This window comes from Mustela nigripes, chromosome 6, assembly GCF_022355385.1.
Source record: "Mustela nigripes isolate SB6536 chromosome 6, MUSNIG.SB6536, whole genome shotgun sequence".
NCBI classification, from domain to species: Eukaryota; Metazoa; Chordata; class Mammalia; order Carnivora; family Mustelidae; genus Mustela; species Mustela nigripes.
This window is the reverse complement of record NC_081562.1, coordinates 97,386,174-97,404,420: the sequence shown is the minus strand read 5'-3', so window position 1 is coordinate 97,404,420 and position 18,247 is coordinate 97,386,174. Positions and strand designations below refer to the sequence as shown.

At 45.1% G+C, this 18,247-nt stretch overlaps 1 protein-coding gene across 2 annotated transcripts in view; it reads left to right on the top strand.

Annotated features, from left to right (window-relative positions):
• PPM1H (protein phosphatase, Mg2+/Mn2+ dependent 1H) overlaps positions 1–18,247 on the top strand; it is a 254,172-nt gene that overhangs the window by 212,993 nt on the left and 22,932 nt on the right. For both annotated transcript variants that reach the window (XM_059403605.1, XM_059403606.1), the window contains one exon: positions 17,368–17,519. In XM_059403605.1, the coding sequence (XP_059259588.1) occupies positions 17,368–17,519 (152 nt within the window). The remainder of the gene's footprint in view (positions 1–17,367; positions 17,520–18,247) is intronic.

Genomic DNA, 18,247 nt, shown 5'->3' with positions numbered 1-18,247 from the left:
TATATATATCTTATCCCTTCTTAGATTTTAGTTGCCTGTAGAATTGGTATCATTGAGCTGATGTTTACAGAAGTTAATTGGAAAAGAAGTTGTCAACTTTTTGGTTAAAAAAAAATTTTTTTTTTTCCTCACCTAAAACTAATGTTAGAAAAAGCCAACAACCTGTGTTTCGTATGATAGAGGAAACAATGTCAAGTTCTGTTTCAGGGTGTATCTTTAGAAAACGTTTTGGTTCTAAGTTGTAGAGAAATCTAAGTAGTAGTAGGTTAAGGGTCCTTTTTTTTTTCCCCTATAGCAGACAGGCTGGAACTTGGTGACAGCTACTGTGGGTGCGTGCCCTCCAGTGTGCCTGGACTGGTATCCCAGCTTCGCTGCCTTTCACTTTGGGGTTGCAAGATGGTGGCAGCTGCTCCAAGTGTAGCATTTCCATGCAAGGCAGGAAGGAGGAGGCAGGCAGCCCGTCTGTCCCAACAGAGACTCCCTTGTGCACTTGCATCTCGTTGGCCAGAACCGTGTCACATGACCTCCCGGGGATGCAAGGAAGGTTGAGGGAGAGAGCTCCAGCTTTTCCGATTTTTACAGTGGAGGGGAGCCAGGGAGAGGTGAGTCAGGAACCAATGGTGTTCGCATTCTGTCTAATTACCTTTAAAAGCAGTGCCTTGCCCCGGAATTGCCCAGAATGTTTAAACATAGCTCCATCTGCGTGTTCTTCTCAAGCATAGATGCTGTTTTATTGAAGGCTCTTTTTGTTGGAGGAAACCAAAATCCATTCACGCTAACTCAGAAGGGGAGGTGTTTATTATGACTATAGTAGAAGAGATGTTTATGGTGAACACAGGAAGAACCTTACCAGCCAGGCTTTATGGGAGGGGGGTTCTGGAATCAAGGTACCCCCAGAGAGCCTCAGCAGTAGGAGTTCTGTGCCTTCATGGGGGTGTTGTGCCCTTACTGTGGCCAGTCATGTTCCATTTGTCTCTGCTGCCAATCAACCCAGTCCTTCACTCTCCCGATTCCTGATTGCCAGAGAGGAATCTCACAGATCCAACTCCCTTTTTATACCAGGCCACAAGTGACTGCCCAGCCCACGAATTGCCCCTCCAGCTTGTCTACCCCAGAGCCCTCGGTGGGCACAAGCAGCCATGTAGGCCCACCCCTTTGGCAGGGCTGTGAGCAGGGCAGGTGGTTCTTTTGGAGTCTTTGTTGCTGATGCTGGCATTTAAAATACATGTAGCCAGAAGAGTTCTGGAAGTCACAGAGGGGACAATATCTAGTAGGTAGAAGGCCTGGAAGACACACAACTTTCCCAGTATCACCCAGGATTTCAAATGAGATCAGCCTGGTAGGAATAATAACTACCATTCATCAGAGCCCGTAGATGTCTCTGTTTTAGGCCTCCCAGCAATTCTGCGTGATGAGGACAATACGACATAAAATGTCCAGGGTGCCCCAGAAGCTTCTGGATTCCTGATCCTTCTATTCTGGCCAACCTCAGGATCCACGAATTATTGCTAAAACTACTCTTGGCTGCAGGAAAGCAATAAATACTGGACTCATGGACTCTCTGTATGCTCCCCCCCCTTTGAGAGAGAGGCATTTATCAGACCTATTAAATGGTGCCATCGTCTTTCTACTTTGCAAAAGGGACAGATGAAGTGTGACTCATGTTCTTGGTGGTGAGGGCAGGGGGGAGTCCTCAGAAAGCACTAATGAACCATTTTGCTTCTTAAAGCAGAGTGAAAACCTTCTCATCTCCTTCCACACACACCTATGCTTTCTATATAAAGTGAGAAGAGGTGTGGTTTGGTTTGAAGGAGAATGATTTCTGCTCAGTTCGATTATAGATCCTCTGATCACTCTATTGCCGTGGCTCCAGAGAAGAGACTGTGGGTTTAAAACTTGGGGGTGCATGGGAGACTCCTTGGGGACTGAGAAGAAAGCCCAGTCAGTTGATCTCCTGTCTAGAGTGATGCTGATTTGCAGGGACCTGAGTTGGTTGATTCAGCCTGGGTGAGGGACTGGACAGGTGGGCAGGGTGTTTCAAAGGAAACTGCCCACCTCTGGAGAAATAGAAGTGCCCTTAGAAAAGGTATAGAGTTCAATAAGATACAGTTTTTGTAATAACAAGTAACATAAAAGGTTAACTACTTAGTCTGGCTCAGACAACTTAATGTGTTTTCTGTACACAGTATCTCATTTGATCCTCACAACCACCTAGGACGTCCATATGCGTATTTCCCCATTTTGCAGATGGGAAAACTGAGCTGCAAAGAAGTGAAATAACTCCCCCAGTTATGACTCCCACAGTTGTACGGTCATGAAATAACAAGATGGTACTTGTACTCAGGTCTGCCTAATTTGATGAGGGTCTGTAGGGGAGAGAAGCTGAGTTCAAAGAAATGTCTCTGGACAATGTCTAAGGGACCCTCTGAGTATAGGTTCGAGGGGCTCTGAAGAGAATCTTTATCCTGGGACCTCAGTGGCTTAAGTTTCTCAGAGAAATACTGCTGGCCTCAGACTAAAGCTGTAGAAAATGATGGCGTACTAGAAAAAGTAATTGGGAAAGACAGTAATAGCCTTTGGTGTGTGCCAATCTCAGCCAGACAGAATTGTGCAAAATAAGATTGTGCACGTATAATTTAGCTTAATGGGTATGTAGTGTAGACCCGAAGATTCCTTTGCACAAGATTAAAATTGTTGTACATGTTAAGTGCTTCCAGATGGAGAGGGCTTAGCCAGAACTGGGAAAGAGGGAGGGAGGTTAGAAGAGGAGGAGCAGCTGGAATTGGCTACTGTGGAGGGGTACAAGAGACCCCTCATCCCCTGTCTTAGGGTAGAAGCTCCTCTTCCTTGGGTGCTAGTGATTAAGTCCAACACCAGAAACATGGCGAATCAGCCTCTTTGGGGGAGCTCGGAAAGCCAGGTAAATTGAGCTAAACCATCTAGTGAAGAATGGCCCCCTTTCCTGCCTGCGTCCCTCACCCCACACCCCACGCCTACCCTGGCTTTCTAACTGTGACTTCCTAAAAACATTCTCCTGCTATGCCTCATCTTTGCCAAGCATGGATCTTCATTTCACATTTGGGTTCTAAATTTCAAATCCAGCTCAGTCTGGTAATTTTAACAGTTGGGGAGAAAATGCGATTTAGTTCTAAGAAAAAAAGGCTCCAAAATCTTCTTGGAAATCAGCATTGTTCCCTTCATCATTGTAGCTCCTAATTCGATTTGATGAGCTAAATAAAAATAAGACAAAAACATGTGTATCAAATTTATGTAAAAATTGCTCAGGGGTTTAAAAATTAGAGAAGGGTTTCTAGCCAAACACATTTTCGGTTTCACTGAACACAAGGCGCTGGAAAAATCTTGAATTTGCCAAACCCAAAGAGCAGCCGCCAGGCTTGCTGAGCCTCCCTCCTGTCTTCCAAGGTCTGAAGCAGGGATTTCCGGCCAAGAAATGAATTCCACAAGGGGCCCCCGCCAACCAAGCATTGGCCTGACCATCAAATGTGGAGGCATTCTGACTCTCGTCTGGTCCATAGCACCGTGGTTCCCCGTGTCACGGTGGAAGAGCAGCTTCTCCCCACCTAAGAGAAAGCCTCAGCCAGGGTCTCCCACATCCTTGCACAGTGAAGCTCATCAGCAGTCACCTTTCTTCGACTGTCCCGAAAGAGTTCAAGAGAAGGAAAGGATCAGGAGAGTCAGGCCCTGAGCCCAGACTCTCCACCTCTTCTCTTCCAGCATTTCTTCTCTCCACTGCAATCCAGCACACTTCCTGCTGTGTTACTCAGGCACCTTGGCACAGGTCTGCAGCCTAAACCTCCAGATGTTCTCTGCTCCACGCTCCTCTATGACCTGTAACGGGCCCTCACTAGAGCTAGGATTCCTCTTCGTGTTACTTGCTTTCTGGCCTGCACTCCAAGACTGCCGTTAGCCCCCTTTCGGGCTCTTGGAAGAACGGGGGTCTTTTTCTTTGTGGGGACTACTTTGCAAAGCCGACCAACCCCTCCCTCAACTCTGCCTCCCCTCCTCCCACCGCTGCCAGACTGAACCACAAGGAGCCCCATTTTCTCTTGGCTTCATTGTTCCTTTCCTTGGTGTTCAAAATTCCTGTCAGCTGTTTTTTTGTAACGTCAGCTGACTCATTCAGCTTGTTCTTGCTATTCTTCATCTGTTTTCTCTTTCATCTGAAGCCACCCTCTCTAAGAGAAGGAAGACCTTAGACTTCAATATCTCAGTGCCCATGTGGCCTGCACTATGTTAGCCTGCCTTTCCCTTCTCTTAGGTGGGGTGAAAATGCCTGTGATCACAAGGTGCTAGAAGAAGCAAGGAAAAACATCTTTGGAACTATCTGGCACAAGGTCTGGTACATGGCCAGAGATGGTCAGGAAATGCTAGTCTTCCTTCCCCATCAGGTTCTGGAAGGCTTTCTGCTTAGGGATTCCCAGTCATCCATAGTAAGAGAGAACGACCCTTTTCTTTGGGCCTCTCCTGTTGTCTCTCATAAAATCATGAACATTATTTAAGATCTCATTGTTAATCATCTTAACGTTTAAAGTCCTCTTGATAGCTTTTCATACCCCAAACCAAAGTTGCACTTTGGGAAGGGGCATATTGTATTGTATTGTATAATTTCTGCAGTTCCATAAAAAAACAATATTGATGCATAATGGCATGGGGAAAAGCTGTACTGTATTAAGTGAAACAGAATATGATTGTATATACAAAGAGCGTGATCGTTAGTAAAAAGGTATGCGTGTGTGTATACAAATATGCACATGAAGAAAATTTAATAAAATGATATCAGTAAATATCTTTGGGTAGTAGAGGAGGAAAAACTTGTTTAAAAAATTCCCTAGCCCCCTCAAAAATACCTTAGGAGGTGGTTTCATATAGTACTTAGAAGCTCAGATTGGTCAGTGTCTTGACTTCAAGCTCTGCCTCTTCACTTACTAGCTGGGTGACTTTGAGAAAGTTACTTTACCTAAATCTCAGCTTCCTCTTCAATAAAAAGAGGACAGTAGCACTGTTATACCCAGAAACTTAACAGAACAAATTAAAAACATATATAAAGTACTTAGCCAGACCCAGGCACAATAAGTATTAGTTCCTTGGTCTTTCTCTGATTCCATCAAGATCACAAGATTTCACTGGCTCTTTACATAGAGATCATAAGTCCAATCATGTTTACTGAGCCAAACACTAGGGAACGTGTCCTCAAAAGAATTAGAATTTGGGCGCAAGTTGGAATGTGAGACCAGTGAAGGAATCATCAGCCATAAACCCTGCGATTCCTGCTTTCTAAGAGACGAAGGGAATTCCAAAAAGGGAGAGGGACTCATATACTGTAAAGAAGATAACTAGATAACTAGAACAAGAAAAGAGGCAGGAGTGAGTCTGGTGTGAAGTAAAATTTATCTTATGAGGTCACTGAGTTTGGAAGCTTAGCTCAATGGGCTATGAGCTATATAATAAACTAATTATTGTGGAGGGCCTTGAGCTCTAAGCAAGGGGAGTAGCATGCTAAATGTTGGGTAGAAGCCTGTCACAGCACATGGATGGGGGTGTGGGGGCGGTGGAGGGGTGAGGAGAGGCAGACCGGAGACTGAAACTTTGGCAGGAGGATGGGCGCTAGGACAGCGACTGCGAAAATGAAAACAAGGAGCATCTTAGAGACGTAGCAGCAGAAAAATGTAACAAAAACATGGCCGTTTTAGAGGGTGCGGCAGAGTGCAATTTTCTAAAAATTAAAAATTCACTGCTTTCTAGCCTAGGAAAAGGGAAAGGTGTTGCTTTTGGGGGACTGAGGAAGAAACCTAATTTTATACCTTTTTCCCTTTGAGTTTTCTGAACAATTAAAAACACAGCCACCAGTGCCTGGGATGAAAATAACTTTATAACCAGTATAAAGTTAGACTAGAAACTATCATTTGGATTTCAGACCGAAATGTTGTTCTTGTTCTTCTACTCTACCCAGATTTAATTTACCCGCTCGATAGCTGTGGCTCTCTTCTCCACACCCCACAGAAAGTGTTATTCCTAACATTTGCCTGTTGGAGGACAGGAGCAAGGGGAACAAGTGATGCTTATGGACAGATAGAAACCAAGGAGAAAACTCTAGGGGAGCCCAGTGTCCCATCCCATCTCCCTAGCCCTATAGCGGGAGAGGGCCTAGAAGTGATCTCTCACACTACAGTGCCTTGTGCCTCTGTGGACTGCCGAACAAACCCCCCTAGAACCTCGAGTCTTGACAGAACAGTGTATTATCTGTATTTATATGTTCTTACCTTTCATAGATCTGTGACTTGGCTGGGCTCAGCTAGGTGGTTCTGTCTGGGAGTCTCATGTTACAGTTGGATGTCAGCTGGGGCTAGAGTTATCTGAAGACTAGATGGGTTGGAAGTCCAAAATGGCTCGCTCATGTAGCTGGCAGCGGACATTGGCTATCAGCTGGAAGTTCGGCTGGGGCAGCAACACATGGCCTCTTCATGGGGTCTCAGCTTTTCATAGCATGGCAGCTGGATTATGAGGAAAAAAAAGCTCAAGAGTGAGTGGTTCAAGACTGCCAAGCAGAAATTATAAGGCTTTTTAAGCCTTCTTCTAGCCCCGGGGCGCCTGGGTGGCTTAGTCATTGAGTGTCTGCCTTGGCTCAGGTCATGATCCCAGGATTTGGGGATCATGCCCCGCATCAGGTTCCCTGCTTGGTGGGAAGCCTGCTTCTCCCTCTCCCACTGCCCCTACTTGTGTTCCTCTCTCTCACTGTGTCTCTCTCTGTCAAATAAATAAAATCTTAAAAACAAACAAACAAAAAAGCCCACCAAAAAACACAAGACCTAGCTTCAGGGGCATCTGGGTGGCTCAGTCAGTTAAGCACCTGACTCTTGATTTCAGCTCAGGACAGGTTATCAGGGCGGAGGGATTGAACCCCACGTCAGGCTCTGTGTTCAGTGGTGAGTCCTCTTAAGATTCTCTCCCTCTCCTTCTGTCCCCTTCCCTGCCCTTCCATCCTTAAAATAAATTAAGAAATCTTAAAAAACAAATAAACAAACAAAAAACCCCAGCCTCAGAAGGCCTAGAACTATCATCTCCGTCACATACTAGTGGTCAGGGATATCACTAAGGCTGGTCCATATTTTGGGAGAGGGGAATTGGAATCCATCTTTTCACGGGTGAAACAGTGTGCTTGTACAGGGAGGGCAGGAATTGATAGAGGCTCTGTAGAAGTACTCTCCCTGCTGTGAAATCTTGAAGATTAGAGGAATAATCAGCTATCATTCCAGTGCAAACTAATGTAAATTGATTAGTTAGCTGTTTAGCTAGTTAACAGGGTTAATCTAGTTATCAGTATGGAGGCAGATTTACAAAGAAGCTAATTAAACATAAGTTATCTTCACTTGGACCAACCCTTACTGAGTTCTGGTTATTGCTAGGAAATGTAGAATGTTCTAGGTGAGAGGAGGAGAGGCAAGGTTACAGTCAGGAATCATTTCTTTGTAAACATTTCTCAAAAGAAAGGGACCTCATTTTCCATGGTTCAGGAACTTATTACAGTTTCTTCCTTCATTTAGAAAAAAAAAAAAAAAGATTTTTTTATCTACTTGAGAGAGAGGAAGTGGGGTGAGGGACAGAGGGAAAGAACTTTCAAGCAGACTCCCTGCTGAGCATGCCCCTGACCTGGGGCTCGATTTCATGACCCATGAGATCATAACATAAGCTAAAACCAAGAGACAGGCACGTAAATGACTGAGCCACCCAGGTGCTCCTTCTTCTCTTATTATTTTTATTTTATTTATTTATTTTTTAAAAGATTTATTTTTTTTAGAGAGTGTATGTGTGCATGCAGGAGGGAGGGGCAGAGGGGGAGAGAGAGAGAGAGAGAGAATCCCAAGCAGTCTCCCCGCTGAGTGCAGAGCCTGATATGGGGCTCAGTCCTGCCACCCTGAGATCATGACCTGAGCAGAAACCAAGAGCTGGACACAACCCACTGAGTCCTTCAGGTGCTGTTCTCACTTTAAATAAACACATTAATATCTGTGTTTTTATTCATAATTGTTTCTGTATTCTTTTTTGTGAAGAGAGCTGCTAAAATTGTATAAATTTCAGGCCTCACAAACTATGGCTACTCCTACAAAAGAAAAATGGTGAGTTCTAGCTAGGGATGCTTTGGTAGTCTAGAACAATTGTGTTTGGCAGTTTTCTTTTTCTAGTTTTACTGAGATACAATTGATGTGTAACATTGTATAAGCTTAAAGTATACAATGTATTGATTTGATGCAGTTGTGTACATATATTACAAAATAATTAGCACCATAGCCCTGTCACATCAGATCATTTCTGCTTCTCTTGTGCTGAGAATAATATGAGAGCTTTACTCTCAGCACCTTTAAGTATATAATATAGTAATATATATAGATGTGTATATATTTTATGCATATACATAGATACATAAAATGTATATACATATACGTGTGTGTGTGTGTGTGTGTGTGTGTGTAAAACACAGCATCTGCAGGTCATGTGTAACTACTGTTCCCATGCTGGCCTTGGTACCCCTGGTCTTCTAACTGGAAGTCTGTGCCCTTCTGCCAACATCTCCCGCATCTTTTCAGTTGGGGTGCTTTACTCTTGGAGGCTGTCTGCTCCCCTTTCACCACCACCATCACCACCACTTTGAAAATATGTGTGGGATGGGGTGGGGAATCCCATTAAAAGAGTATAGAGAAGCTGCTTTTATTTGACTAAGGTGCCGTCTGACCTACATCTAGGAAAGATTCTGTGACTTCACTTGTCCTCCATCTGCATCTCTAACTCTCTGGTCTAGCTGTAAAAATCACTTGTGTGTGTGCATGTGACATTTTCCTGGCTTGTTTCCATGGGGAAATGACTTGGGAAGTAACTAGCTATTTGAATAAAACCAGAATTTGACATTTACTTTGACACCAAAAATTCTGACTTGGCAACTCAAAATTTATGGTCACACAAGGGAGCCAACCTCTCTATTGTGTCAAATATTTCTTCTCATTGGAGATTATTTTGCTCTGATCCCCTTCTAAAAAATAATAATTTCACTTGAATGTTTCAGTTAAACATGTAGTATCTTTTTTTTTTTTGCATTTATTTATTGCATTACACACAGAAGAATAGTTTGAGAAGTTTGTTTAAAAATGCAAATCCCAGGGCACCTGGCTGGCTCAGTTGGTAGAGCATGAGACTCTTGATCTTGGGGTCCTGAGTTCAAGCTCTATGTGGGTGTACGGTTTAATGTAAAAAATAAGAATAAAAAAGAAAAACAGATTTAATCATGTATAAAGAAGATGCATGCCTGTGATCTCACTGACATAAAATGACATCCATACCTCAGTGGCCACCAGACCATTCAGCAGATCATAGGCAAGCATGGCATCATTGGCTGTGATGTTTGAAGATCTTTTTTTTTTTTTTTCCTTTGAGTGGGAAAGAGGGAGGGGGGGGGGGGGGGGGTGCGGGAGCAGAGGAGAGGGAGAGAGAATCTTAAGAAGGCTCCACACCAAGCATGGAGCTCGATGTGGGGCTCAATCTCACAACCCTGAGATCATGCCCTGGGCCGAAATTCAGAGTGAGACACTTGATTGACAGAGCCACCCAGGCACCCCTGAAGACCACTCTTTAACATCTGTTTATATTTTTTTATTATTTGAGTGTTCTTGGACCATGTGTGGTCAGACACATTATGTCTTCTTTCCTGAAGTGAGATACATAGTAACTCACTCTCCTGCTCCCTGGAGATCTCTGAAATCCTGCCATGATGCAAAAAGTCCTGTGCAGCAATAACACAGTCTGGTTATGTGGTTTTGTTAGGTCCCAATGGCCGGAAGTAGCAGACTTTTTGTTATTTCTTCGTCAGGTGGTGAGAGGACTTACCCTCTCAACCAGGACATTTTTGAGAGTCAGTGTGGACATCTTTAATAATTATGCTGGGAAAACAGCACAAACCAAAACTATCTCATGCACACTGGGATGCAGGGTCACTCTGTGTGTGTCCTCACTGGAGTTGACACGACTCAGTCCACCTACACTGCACCCACAGGCATTCACTCACAGACTGAGGTTTCTTCTGACCTTTAGCTCTGTAAATGGGCATTTTAATGAATACAGACTTATTCCTCAGATGATCGATAAGCTAGATTCAAGCCATTCATTCATTGATTCATTCACTAAGCCTTTACTTCGTGGTGCACAAGACAGTGAAAGACCAAAGAAAGGAGTAGATCATTGGAGTAGCCCAGCATGTAAAGGAAATTCCTTCCTATGGCTTATTACCTCACTGAGCTGCAAAGCACTGGTCTCATGAGGAGAAAACGAAAGCCTCCTGCTAGAGTGGCCAGCCGGTAGCACTGGGTTCAGCTTCAGGCTTCTTACCTAATACTTCCACTGATATAGAAACATTTCAGCTATTAAGTTGTATCCATCCTCAAAAGTCACATGTTTACTTTGTCTGCAGACTGCAAAAGGAAAAGCAAACCCACAAGAATATCTGTGGTATATTTCAAATATAAAATTATGCCCACAGCCCAGAGAGCCGGCTCCTTTTGGGGAGCGTGGGTAGCCAGAGTATTTGTAATATTTAAATGTCCCTTGATGCATTTGCAGTCAGATGCTCCGAGGTCATGGGGCCCGTCACATACAGCCCTAATTCCTCCTATGATGAGTCAGAGAACATTAATGCCGTAAGCATCCCCAGCGACCACCGCATCCTAACCCTTCATTTCACTACAGAGACACTGAAGTTTTGTATCTTCTCCCTCACCATTCCTCAGTGAAAATCCAGTGCTGTGGCCAAACCAGATGGTATAAAGCTGCCCAAGCACACCCGCCCTCTCTCCCCTCCCCAGGCTTTGGCCCCTGAAGCTCCCACTGTGTGTCAGACATGTGATCCCACTCCTTCCTCCTCACATGCCATGTGATGAGTCACTGCTGCCTTCCACATTCCCTACAGGTGGTCAGTAGACTTTGAAAATGTGAACAACCAGGTGGTTTTGCCTAAATTTTAAGGAACAGAGGTGGGTTTCAAACCCAAGTCTTTTGCCACCAAATTCAATGTGTGTTTCATGACACCGTGGAGATAGGGTCACAAGAGAGACTCTGCATGCTGTCTTGGTGGCTTTCCAGAATGCTAGCATTGAAATAATCGGCTTCGTTCTTAAGACTGAACCACAAGGAAATATGGTGGAGTTTTAGGGGTTTTTGGGTACAAGTGCCATATTCAAAGTTCTCTAGGTTGAGCTTTTGAGTTGGCTACATGGGGTAGAGAGGATAAGACCTTGTCCTCTCCTTATTTTCTACTACCTGTCATCATCCTTATCTTGGGAACCATCTGGCTTTCCTGCCAAGAACACTATTAAGAGTCCCAATCACTGTTATTTTAAAAGAGACTTGTCCTTGAACTCCAAGGCCCTTGAGCCCACTCTGAACCCTCTCCTTCCACATACTAGCTTACTTTCAGGTGGACTGCCCAGAGATCAATGCCCTAAGATAATAACATGTGGTACATTAGAATTTTTGGTTTCCTTCCATGTCACCTCATTTGATCTTCCTAAGAGCTTTGTGAGAGAAGTGAAGCAGATGCTATCATATATATATATTTTTTTTTAAACAATTATTTCAGAGATGAGAAGATTGAGAACAAAAGAAAATAAGTGGTGGGGCGCCTGGGTGGCTCAGTGGGTTAAGCCTCTGCCTTTGGCTCAGGTTATAATCTCAAGGTCCTGGGATCGAGCCCCGCATCAGGCTCTCTGCTCAGCAGGGAGCCTGCTTCTTCTCCTCTCTCTGTCTACTTGCAGTCTCTCTCTGTTAAATAAATAAATAAAATCTTCAGAAAGAAAGAAAAAGAAGATAAATGGCTTCTCTTAAGTCCCAAAGGTGGTTAGAAGCAGAGACCTGAAGTGGGGGCTTTTGATCCCAAAGACAGGGCTCTTGTTCCTCCCAAAAAGCCAGGCCTGAGTTGTGCAAGCTCATGGGCCTCTGCTGTGTGCTTCAGAGGGAAAAAAGGTGGGTGAATTGGCGGAGTTGATAAAGCTGTAAAAGCCACAAGGGCATCCTAGAGAAGCAGCCCAGATCTGACAAATGGAAGAATTGATGGGATCTTTTTAAAAGTAGCTTCGAGAAGCCTCCATCGGCTTACACCCATGTGAACTATCTTAACATGCCACTGAAGGTTCCTCTGTGGTAGAGCGGAGAGGCAAACACACATTTTCCACAAACGCTGAAGCAGCAGCCTGCGGCCAAGCCCTGTGTGGTGGGACTGGATGAAAGCTTGCTTGTCGCAAGCGCCTGTGTCCGCCAGTGCCTAGTGATGACACTAAGGACATCTCTAAGTGCTCTGCCACCAGGAGCCTGGGGACAGCAGTCCGCACTTGGCTCATTCAGGGGCACATTGGCCAAGGCTCTTCTGTGCCCCAAGATTCCCTCCTGCTCCCTCCTGTACACTGAGTTTTTTGTCAGCAGATCCAGTGAGGACAGGGAAGGAAAAGGAGAGAGTCTGCAACTTCCGTTAAGTTTCAGCACACTGCATTCGGGTGACTACGTGGCAGAGGTAACAAGTCAAATCCGCTCGGTCACCAGATTAGAGCAGCCTCTGAGTAGATCTCTGACGCGGAATGATTTTTCTTCCTCCCTTCCTCGCATTTCTTCTTTGTCTCAGCAAGTATGTCCCGAAGATCTATTGTTACTTACTATGAAAAATACTGTGAGCACGAGAAGAAATGCAAAGTGGGATCTCTGGCCAGAGGGTGGGTTTGGGGAGGGGAGAGAAGAGGCCCAAGTCACTGTGTGTTCGCGGTCAGCAGAACAAGGGTAGATGTGCAGTGAGGCAGATGCTTCTCTTGGCTGCTTATTGAATGCTCCCTAAATGCTAGCTCCCTGTTCTGTGTTCTGGGGATAGAAACAGAGAGGGCAGCTCAGACCTTTCCCCTTGAGGAGCCTACTGCCTCTGACCCTGTTTCTGAGGCAAGGCTCCCCCACCACTTGCATTGGAATTACCTGGCCTTTGTCTAAAGCTGATGCCTGGGTTCAAATTGACACAATCAGAATGTTAAAGGTGGGCCCTTGAATCTCAAGTTATTGGGTAAGCACCCCCGGTGATTCTTCTTCTTCTTTTCTATTTTTTTAAAGATTTTATTTATTTATTTGACAGAAGAGTATACAAGCAGACGGAATGGCAGAGGGAGGGGGAGAAACAGGCCTCTTGCTGAGCAGGGAGCCCGATGCGGGGCTCAATCCCAGGAACCTGGGATCATGACCTGAACCGAAGGCAGATGCTTAACTGACTGAGCCACCCAGGCGCCCCAGCCCCAGGTGATTCTTAGGCATAGGAGAGTTTGAGCATGATCTTGTGGCAGAGACAAACAAGGGGACCCAAACAGGTACAGCTAGGGAAGAGCTGTGCTGGGGGCGGGGGGTGTGGGCTTGTGACTACAAAGACTGGGGAAGAGGAATGGACCCTGCTTGTTGGTTTCCTTCAGGATGGCAGCAAAGGGGGGGCACTGCACCCCCCAGTCTAACACCACGTCCAGAGGAAGGAACGGGAGGCACAGGAAGGGACCTGTGCGAAGTAACCTCCCTTGTTGAGATCTTTGTTCAAACAGTGCCTTCCCAGAGAGGCCTGCTATAGCCAGGTCTTCTAGAAGGACTCTCTTATCATTTTTCTTATTTTTTTTATTTTAAATTCAATTAATGAACATATAATGTATTATTGTTTTCAAAGGTAGAGTTCAGTCACTCGTCAGTCTTATGTAAGACCCAGTGCTTATTATATCACGTGCCTTCCTGAATATCTGTCACTCAGTGACCCCATCTTGTCGTTCTTCTTACTCCGACGTTTCCTCAGAGCACCTATCCTCTTCTGACATTGGAGTTTGTGTATCTGTCTAATCTACTAGTGTAGAAGTTTTGTGGAACTGAGGGGCACCTGCATGGCTCAGTCGGTTAAGCCTCTGACTCTTGATTTTGGCTTGGGACATGATCTTAAGATCATGAGAACGAGCCCCACATCCGGCTCCCAGTGCATAGAGCCTGCTGAAGACTGTTTCTCTCCCTCTTCCTCTCCCCTTCCCACCCTCCAAAGAAGCTGTGAGAGACCTCACAGCTGTATCTGCAGTGCCTAGAAAAGTAGCTGGCTCATAGTAAGTGCTCAGTAAACACATGAAGGTGCTTCTAGGTGGGCAGACAGATCCACACTGGCCCCGTCTCTCAGCTGCTCAAATTACATTGTTCTCAAAGACTGCAAGAATCTCAACGATTCCTGTGGCCTTTCTCTTCCTTCTTGGCAGCCAGGAACATTGGAAGGAGCCACAAGAAGCCCTGACCTCATTCCCCAGCTCTCCTTCAGACAGAGGCATTTGCATAGTACATGTCTCCCCTACTGGGCCCCGCAGAGACACTCTTCCTGGTGTCTGGGTCCTGGGGAGCCTCAGAGCCATTAGTTAAATGTGCGGCTTCCTGGAATATCAAGAAACTATTTACAGAATGAAGAGGGAACTTTGAGAGGTGAGTGTGGTCTGATAGAGGAAGGCCAACGGCAACTTCAGGGAGAAGAGTCCAGAGCCTGGCAGAATCCTCTGGAGCCCTTGCCTCTGGGAGTATAGGCATGCAGCGGGCTGTCCTGTGCTGCAGCCCGGTTTTTCTGAGAGCTTTCTCACAAAATGTTCTGCATCACAGGTTAATGTATAAGACACGAGTTGTAAGTGGAAAGTTGGCAGAGTCCTTTGGAAATTGGCTAAAGGGCAGGAAATAAAGGGTAGCAATAAAAACCTAAAAGGATGTTAATTGGGGAGTGCCTCAGGGAACAGGGTTGAGACCAGCTTTTTATTATTTACATTAAAAATACTTGAGAATGGTTTTGAAAGGATTTTCATGTTGGCTAATGAAACTGCATTAGAGAACTGTGTGTGGAAATGTGAACAGTGGAATTAGGGAAGGATTCAGATTATTGATGGTATTGAAGAGAGCATTTTCTAACGTGTTTCCGTGCACCAATCCACACCCATTCTGCTGGCTAGACTTCCATTTGAGTAGTGGGCAGGATGACTTAAGATTACACAACTCGAATCTCTACATATTTTTGGCCAGCAGGAAAGCACCTGAAGGGATTCTGGCATCCTAAACCCAGGGTAGTCCTGAAATTAAATGGAGGTTATCTTCAGACCTAGAAATCCTTCTTTTTAGAAGGAGCTAGAAGACAGATAGAATATCCTACTTAGCTACAGGCATGAGATTGGAACTGGGATGTCTGACATCAGCACCCCACCTCCCATAACCTTTTTTATTCTGCGGAGTTCAGATTTTCACAGAAATGTATTGTACGTATACCCCAGTAGGAAGCTAGCAGAATCATTCCATCCTGGAAATAATACAGTGAGCCAGGACTGGGGAACCCAGAGCCAACATTTGCTGTCCTCTCTAAAGCCTGCCACAGAGGACAGGCTGGAGGCATCACGGAGGCCACCAAGCCCTGGATTCCCTTGCTCACAAGCCTGGGCCAGTAGGAATCCCATTCAGCCTCACTACTCAGAGTGTGGTTCCGGGACCCAGGGCATCGGCATCATGCGGGAGTGAGCTAGAAATGCAGCCTTTCTAGCCATACCCAGAGCTGAATTTGAGTCCACATTTTAGCAGGATCCCCCCCGGACTCCTAGGCACGTTAGCATTTGAGAAGCACTGCTGTAATATTTGTGACACCCCCAGGAATCACAAGAAAATACACCAAAGGGGATTTGGTAGGTTCCATGGAGTGAAAACTGGACCACATGAGTTCAGTGGCCTGAAGATAGAATTCGGGCATTTGGGATTTTCCAGTCTGCTGTAAACTAAAGATTCCCCTTGTTGTTTTCTTCAATTTGGCTTCATAAGGCACAGTGCCTTCTCTAGGAGGTAAACTTACCCTTGAAGTGGACATCCCTTTTGAGGCAATGTTAAAAGCCAGTCCAGGATACCCCTGAGTTCTCTTCCCCTGAGTGTGGGGCACTAGCTAGTTGTTATCACCTAGTTAGCAGACCACAGAGGCGTGGGACCTGGAGGCTGCTTTTCACCTGCGCTCATTTTCCAAGAGCTCTGTGGGTAGGTGTGTAGTATGTTGTTGATTTCTGCTGCTGGGTGTAGGCTATGTCGGGGTGTCACAGGCTTGAACAAACCTTTCTGAACTGTAGGAGGCTTGGCTTTCAAGATGTGGTTTTGAGCAGCGTCTAAGCCTCTTAGAATGGAATTCTTTTTAGGTTTGCAATGACCTAACACCGACTGTGTGTTATGGGGCACACGGCTGCTTAAACTCCAACCTCCTCCTTCTCCCTGCCCCTCCTCTGGCCTATAGTTTTCACTCAGACTTGCTTTTAGAAGATAGGAGAGAGAAATGGAGGAGTTGAAGGAACTAGAAGATTAATGACACTGACATGTGTTTTTCCTTAGCTCATGGGGTGGTGTACATAGGGGCTGTTTCTGCCAAATTAGGAGGGAATAGCAATGAAACCCCAAGCTCTTTTGCTGCCAGAGTTGGGTGAAAATAGAGTTGTGACCTAAACCAGATACTGCTTCATTTTTATTCTTTCTAGTTTTGTCAAGGTTATACCATTCTCCTGAAAGAATGGATGGATATTGAAATATCTGGATCATTCCAGGTCCTAGGGATGAGGAAAGACATCACATTTGCCAAGATACAGTTTGGAGACTCAGACTTAGCATGTGTCCTTTCTAACTGAGGCTAGACTGAGGCCCCTCAAATCTGAGTATAGTTCTGAGCCCCGTCCTTCCATGAGAGGAGTCCTGCCCCCAGGGCCTCAAACAAGTCAACCAAAAAGTGATTCCTGTGAGCCCATTAAACAAGTGCATCTCCTCAGTCCTAGACAAATACACACAGAGGAACTACCGAAGATGCAAGGCTGGCCTTCTCTCCCCCCCCGCAGACAGAGCCCAGAAGCAGGGAACTCTGCTATCCGTCTTTATACTTAGAGCATCTGGCCCAGAGCGGGCCCTTAGTTAAGTATTTTCGGAATGGATGTACAAAGGAAGGAAGGGGGCAAGCTCTGAGTGCTCTTCTGGCTAGCACAGTATTTATCATAGGTATTGTGCTAGCTGTGTCTCTGGCATTGCATTTCCAATCCATTCTTCCTTGTCAACTATGAAGCCCATCTGGTGAGCCCCATATGTCTATACAGCAAGTCTCTGAAGGAGGCTACCCCTGGCCCCAGAGCTGGCTGCACAACCAAGCGCCTTAGAGCACGTCCCTAAAAACCCCTAGGCTAGGGGAAATGAGAGGGGAAATGAGAAAGGAATTCAGAAGCTCATTTGTTGTGTGAAATAATGCGCTCTCTACCTCTGAAGTAGGAATGTTCCCATTCTTTTCAGGTAAGAGTCTACGATCTCTCCAGATATGAGCATGGAGCAGATGATGTGCTGATCTTGGCCACTGACGGACTCTGGGATGTTTTATCAAATGAAGAAGTGGCAGAAGCCGTCACTCAGTTTCTTCCTAACTGTGACCCAGATGACCCTCACAGGTTTGTGCATTTCGATAATGGTTGGATTGATCCTCGAGCCAGTTCTCACTGTGGGACTGAAATAATAATGCTGGGAGTGGATATGGATGGATTAGGAACTGCAAAAGGTACAATGTTTCTTACCAGATGTACTTTCACACTCAAATAAAAATTCTCCTTAAGTCGAACCTAGATGCAAGCGGTAGAGAATGTGATTTGTAAGATACTTCAGCAGCCTGTTTTTCACATTCTTTCTTCATAATTCCAAAGTGAGAATAATCCAATTTGTGATCCTTTTCAGGAGAGTAATACCAAATGCTGCCGACATTGATTTTTATCCATTGGGATAGGATTTCTTTTGAGAAATGTAGGGAAAGGAGAGAAAAATTAGAGGAGGTTTTCACTTGTAGTGTAATGGCAGTGTAAGTATCCCACACAACTCTAGGTGAGTCTCAGAAATGAACAAAAGTCACCTCAGGAGAAAGGCAGCGTTCACTTAGAACACAAAGAAACAAGTCACCACGAGTAAAAGCCAGTAATAGCAGCAGACAGTGGAGTGTAACCTAGAAGTATTTCATTCTTGAATTTGTCAGCCAAAAATGGAAATATTTTAACTTTTCAGAAATGGGTTTGTTTTTTTTTTCCCAGAAATATTTTTAAAGGTGTTGAAAATAGAAGGTGCCTGGGTGGTTCAGTCATTAAGCATCTGCCTTCAGTTCAGGTCATGATCCCAGGGTCCTGGGATTGAG